The following is a 6,540-nucleotide window of genomic DNA, read 5'->3' on the forward strand; positions in this document are numbered from 1 at the left end:
ATTCTTTTAACCCAAAATTCAACTCACCTCCATTGGATGTCGATAAGTGTTGTATACAAGTCTGAGAAATACTTTCTATTTCTGTCAGGTACACCAGTCGTGACAATGTTGTGTCCAGTGCTTCGCATCAACCGCTTTTTCCTCAAATCTTCATCCCTTTTGTTGATGCTGCTTGTGTCGCTGTTACTTCTTTCTCTGTTGTTGTCAATGACGATCGGCCTCTTACGACACCGTGAAAACATGTTGGGAACGGTTTACTGGTGAGAATATAATATAAACAATGATGGTGATGATGATGATGATGATGATGGTAATGATGATGATGACGATGATGGTGATGATAATGATGGTCTTGGGGTTGATGGTGGTGGTGGTGGTGATGGAGGTGGGAGTGGCGGTGGTAGTGACGATGATGATGACGGTAATGATGATGATGATGGTGATGATGATGATGATGATGATGATGATGATGATGATGATGATGATGATGATGATGATGATGATGATGGTGAATATAATAATGGTAATAATGATGTCATTTTATGAAAATGGTAAGAGATTTAATTGGATAGAAAAGACAGTGCAGGTAATATTTACCATTCTGGGGGGGAAAATAGGGAAGGGGGGGGGGGAGAATGTGGTATCCCATACTAAACCACCCAGGATCGATCGCAATTTAAAATATGCAATTTAATTAACGACCCTTTATAATTACTAAATATCTATAATGCTAAAATTCTGTGAATGAAACAAAATGTTCTAGAAATAAATTTATTTATATTTACATATATTAATGGCCATTTGTCCAAATTCAAATGTTGTGTGTTAGAATTGTATTTCATCATGATCATCATCATCATCATTATGATGATCATCATCATCATCATGATCATCATCATCACCATCATCATCATCATCATCACCATCATCATCATCATCATCATCATCATCATCATCATCATCATCATCATCATCATCATCATCTATCATATCGTTATATCATTCATATATTATTATTATTATTATTTATATATTATTATATTATTATTATTATTATTATTATTATTATTATTATTATTATTATTATTATTATTATTATTATTATTATATTATTATTATTATTATTATTATTATTATTATTATTATTATTATTATTATTATTATTATTATTATTATTATTATTATTATTCATATATTATTCATCATCATTTTTTATATTTTTTTCTTCTTTTTCTTCTTCTTCTTTTTCTTCTTCTTCTTCTCTTCTTCTTTCTCTTCTTTTCTTTCTTCTTCTTCTTCTTCTTCTTCTTCTTCTTCTTCTTCTTCTTCTTCTTCTTCTTCTTCTTCTTCTTCTTCTTCTTCTTCTTCTTCTTCTTTCTTCTTCTTCTTCTTTCTTCTTCTTCTTCTTCTCTTCTCTTCTTCTTTCTTCTTCTTCTTCTTCTTTCTTCTTCTTCTTCTTCTTCTTCTTCTTTCTTCTTTTTATATTATTATTATTATTATTATTATTATTATTATTATTATTATTATTATTATATATTATTATTAGCATTATCATTATCATCATCAGCATCATCATCATCATCATCATCATCATCATCATCATCATTATTATCATCATCATCACCATCATCATCATCATCATCATCATCATCATCATCATCATCATTCATTATTATTATTATTATCATCATCATCATCATCATCATCATCATCACCACCATTATCATTATTATTATCATTATTATTATTATTATTATCATTATTATTATTATTATTATTATTATTATTGTTATTATCATTATTAATATTATTATCATTATTATTACTATTATTATTATTATTATTATTATATTATTATTATATTATTATTATTATTATTATTATTTTATTATTATTATTAATTATTATTATTATTATTATTATTATTATTATCATCATCATTATTATTATTTTACTCCAGACCGATAATCTTTACAAGGAGCAATAACAATAAACGTAAAGGTGCTACCACTATCAGCTTAGCAAGTTAGATTACATTGAATGTTGAACAATATTATCACAACCAAGCCTTACTGAGGGTTTGACCAATGATTTATGAATACGTGAATTGAGGCGACCTTACTGCAATTTGTTCACTCAAATCGTCATTTTATTATGTGGTAAGGAATTATGTCCATGACAAGTCTATCAGTTAAGTTACAAGGCCACTACTCATGCAGTCGATACTGGTCAGTTTTAATTATGTATGGGTAATAATATGTGGAATGAATTAACAAGTAACTCAAAAGCTTCCTCTTCTCCTGTTAATCCTGCTTCTTTTTTTTTCTTCTTCTTCATGTCTTCTCCTCCCTCTCCTCCTACTATTCTTCTTCTTCTTCTTCTTCTTCTTCTTCTTCTTCTTCTTCTTCGTCCTCTTCCTTGTATAACGCATTTCCATGTCTTCATAGTGTTCAATGCATTTTAAATGTAACCCATCGCCTTTAAACAGTATTACGTCGGAGTGGCCAAGATGTTGAAAATTGAATATTTTATCCAACAATTAGAGTTGCATTTTCATATTTTAACTATTCTTAAGCCCTAAAATCCAAAAATTCGTATTTTTGCTCAGTTTGACTTCAATTTGACATTTTAGCAATGGATCATCCCGACATAATACCCTTGAGGAGATGGGTCAAACATCGCTTTGTTCTCTTTGAAAATGTGATGAAGATTTTCACTTCACGCAGTTCAATCCGCCTGTCAGCGACGAAGGAACCATCTTGTTCTGCCTTTTGATTTCCTCAAACACTGATCTCACACAAGTCTGTCTGTTCCTTTCGCCTTAGGGTGTTCAGTAGATGTAAACCTTTGGATTGCCTCATCCTTCATTCGAAGAACATGCTCTATCCATGACTTCCATCTCCGTATAGTGATCAGGATTTCAAGGTCTTGCAAGTGTTGCACTACTGGAGGATAAAGCGCATCATCGAGTTTTGACTTCATCGGCACCCATCCATTCACTTACCGCGCTCAATACTGTTTTATCCTATTACCATGCAAGGCACCTCTCGGCCGCCTTTGCTACATGAAATAGATTCTAAAATTTTCAAAGCTTTAGTTCAGTTGCCTTTTCGTCTTAAACTTAAATAAGATTGTTTAAAGAGTAGCATCAAGAAGGTCGTGGATTGAATGACAATAAATAGTGACATGGTAGTTTTGTTTTGATAATAAAGTACTTTGAGCACACAACGATGTCTTGACGTGTGGGTAAATTTGTTGATTTTAAACATTCAACTTATCGATTATACGTGAAGGATGAGGTGACTCATCTCTCCTTAATCCAGTTGTAAGGAAGGGTCAGGGGTGAGCAAATGATTATTTAACGATAAGCGATATTGATTACTCGTCAACTTACGTGACACGACGCATCTGTAAAGTGGTGTTGTGTTAAGTAAAGTGATAAAGTGATGATATCAGAGTCCCGACAACTAATTGGTAGAGCTATCAGGAAATCTAAGGTTCGATCCTGTATCGATGAGGACTGATTTTTTTTGGGGTGGTTTATGTATTTGTTTGCTTTTTCGGGCACTGCATCACACACACACACACACATACACACACACACCTCTTTAGATTTCTATTTTGGCAGACTTACTCGACGATAATCTTTCTTTCTTTCTTTTTTTTTTCAACCCTTCTGATGGGACATTTCATATTTGGCAACAGCTTCTAATGGTGTACAAACTACTATGGTATGACGATCGATCCAATCCGCAAATTATTTACCGCACTCGTGCACCATCGCAAACCCGCCCGGAAGCTTCGTCACAACACATCGTTCAACTAGATGCTTTGCGGTTTCGGGTTCTTTTCCACAACGGGTACATGTTGGACAGGTGGAAGTCCCCACTGATGAAGTGATTTTGCGTCAGGCAGGTTCTCGACCGAAGCCAATTCGCTACCACCTAGCCAGTGTCTCCTCTTACTGGTGGAGAGGCCTGTCAACTTTCGAGGCGAGAAGTAACTTGCAAATGACTGGCACAGTGGAATCCACTCAATGTCAACACTCTTAATTAACTTCTGCTTAAAGTCAACACATCTTGTCGGTCCCAAATTTTCTGTACTTTATCCAAGTGTGTTCCATTGATAATTAATGAAGTCATTAATGCTTAAAGTCAACCAATCTTCCAACCATTCTAGTCCTGTTGTCTTGGATTTATCGGTATTCCACTGTCACTGTCACTATCAGTTTAATATTAAAGAAATCGAGATCAAAGACTCCTTGGGCATAAAGTTTAGCTCTTAAGCACTACTTATTATTTCTTGTGTTTGAGTACTCCATTTTTAAGCTTTAAATTTACGAGGGCATGTTCGTCTGTGTGCCCAAGACATACGTATTATCAGTGAGACAAAATCAATGGTAATAATAGCATGGAGAGATTGTGATGGACATAAATCGATTGTTGTTGTTGTTGTTGTTCGCATTCCATTTCTCTAGCCAGAGAAGGAATCAGTTCTTTAAACATTTGATTTGTTATAATATAAGCATCGGCTATCGTCACAAACTGTTTATGTAAAACAAAGAGAATAATTTAGAATAAGACCCAGAAACAGCCAACAGAGCAATTGGCGCTATTCAGGGTTTGAATGGGTTTTTTTCTGTGGTGATGCACGGGGCCTTTTGCAAAAAGTAAAACTTTAAGACTTGAACTTGACTAACAACATTGCCGGTTTCAGTGAACAAAGGTTTGTTACGCTTGGAAAACATCTGACATGCAACGACCCACGACCTATACTGTTTGAGAATTGTGGCTCACCGGAAGGACCACATGAGAACTGGTGAAAGTACCCGAGTCATCGCAGTCGGTTGACTACGGAAAGAAAGGCTCACGAATATTCCTACGTTTGTTTTTGTTTTACCTTCCCAAACCCATGAGATTTTCATAATGAGTGCTACCAGATGGCATGTAAAAAATTTTCAAGACAATGATGAAGACCAAATTATGGCAAAATTGCTTCAATAAATTTACACACAAAAAAAAACAAGTAAAGATGATATGAGTACTTTTTTTAAATCGTGAACATTTCGGACAATGCTTATCAACACTTTTTTTTTGGTTCTAAAAAATTCATTTATACTACATTGAAATATTTTTTTTTTTGTTCTTTTGCTTTTTCTTTTCTTTCTTTCTTTTTTTTTTTTTGTTTGTTTGTTTGTTTGTTTGTTTTGTTTTGTTTTTACAATTCTAGACATCGGGCAGCCCATTGACCTTAATTTGTAGTCCTGAAGAAACCGATAAAGCCGGAATATATCCCATTTAATTTATTATTTTTTTGTAGTGTTAATCTTACAGTAATAATTGGTTGTTATTTTTGATTTGGGTGCGCTCTAGTACGGATCGCCAGTTCTAAACAAAAAATCCATACACCCAGGTTCAGAAAAAATGTTCACAATAATTTACTTCATGTCATTCAAAAAGACTCTTTAAGCAGAAATAATAAGTAAGCACACTGTCCATTCTGTCATAACGAGGAAGTCAAAATATTTACCTTCTTTTTAAGTAGCAAACATTTTTGTAAAATCAATCGATTGCTCAATTAAAATCCATTTGAACAGAATGCCAAAAGCGGGCCTTCATCTATGACTTTTAAGAGCCCAGCAAAGGTAACTACAACATTATAAGATATCCGATGAATAAACAAAACATGTTATAAATGCGGCTATAGCGCGGCCCGTTGGATTCATCATATGTAACATAACAAAGGGTTGTCACTTTTATGTTACTGACGGGTCGTAATTAATTGTTTCTTGGCAAGAGCAACGAGACCGCTGTATTGGTAACTTGGAAATTGAAACACACAAAGTCAATTAAAACTTTTCAGACTATATGACGGGCAAAGGGAAAATGCTTTGTTTGCATATTATCGTCCATTTACCATTTGAAGTTGTACCAAAAGGTCGTTTTCGTAACATTCACCACAAAAATAATCCAATTCTAAGTCATTTTGATAAACAACTTATACATTATATAGGCTCATAATATATTAATTAGATTGTTTTTTGTTGCTTTTTTTCAGTTCTAGGCGGCAAATAAAAAAGAATAATCCATAAACTGACAATCTAGCATCAAAATCATAGTTGTTACAGCTTTTTCAAGCGTTGAAACAGTGAGGACAAAGATAACACTTTGCCCATTTAAAAAAACATTTAGGAGCTATTTCTACTATACTATTGGTGCTAGATCAGTCAGTTTTTTTGTTGTTTTTTTTTTTTTTTTTTTTGGATTATTTTTTCATTATTCAACATAAAGAACCCTATGAAAAAAATATATATTGTTATTTTTTCAAAGTGACTTAGCATTGGAGGATTCTTGTGGCGAATGTTACTAAAACACAGCCATTCAACACAGCCTCGTGTGTATGTAAGAGTAAGAGTAGAGTAAATTTACTAAAGAAACGAATCGTGAAGAATAATTACTTGCTTCTGGACATAAACATAACACGTTAGCACAGCCGCTTGAGTGACGATGTTGACATTGCAGTCCTTCACATTTTGGAAGT

General features: G+C 33.4%; 1 protein-coding gene across 1 annotated transcript in view; it reads right to left on the reverse strand.

Annotated features, from left to right (window-relative positions):
* LOC144972882 (inward rectifier potassium channel 2-like) overlaps window positions 1-5,696 on the reverse strand; it is a 14,819-nt gene extending 9,123 nt beyond the window's left edge. Inside the window, exons 1-2 of the mRNA XM_078914654.1 lie at window positions 5,530-5,696; window positions 28-257 (exon numbers count right to left, since the gene is read on the reverse strand). Of these exons, the coding sequence (XP_078770780.1) occupies window positions 28-242 (215 nt within the window). The 5' untranslated portion in view covers window positions 243-257; window positions 5,530-5,696. The remainder of the gene's footprint in view (window positions 1-27; window positions 258-5,529) is intronic.
* Between the last annotated feature and the right edge of the window lie 844 nt (window positions 5,697-6,540).

The sequence above is a fragment of the Berghia stephanieae genome, chromosome 5, assembly GCF_034508935.2.
Source record: "Berghia stephanieae isolate SIO BIC M18660-M18661 chromosome 5, UCSD_Bste_1.3, whole genome shotgun sequence".
Classification (NCBI taxonomy): domain Eukaryota; kingdom Metazoa; phylum Mollusca; class Gastropoda; order Nudibranchia; family Aeolidiidae; genus Berghia; species Berghia stephanieae.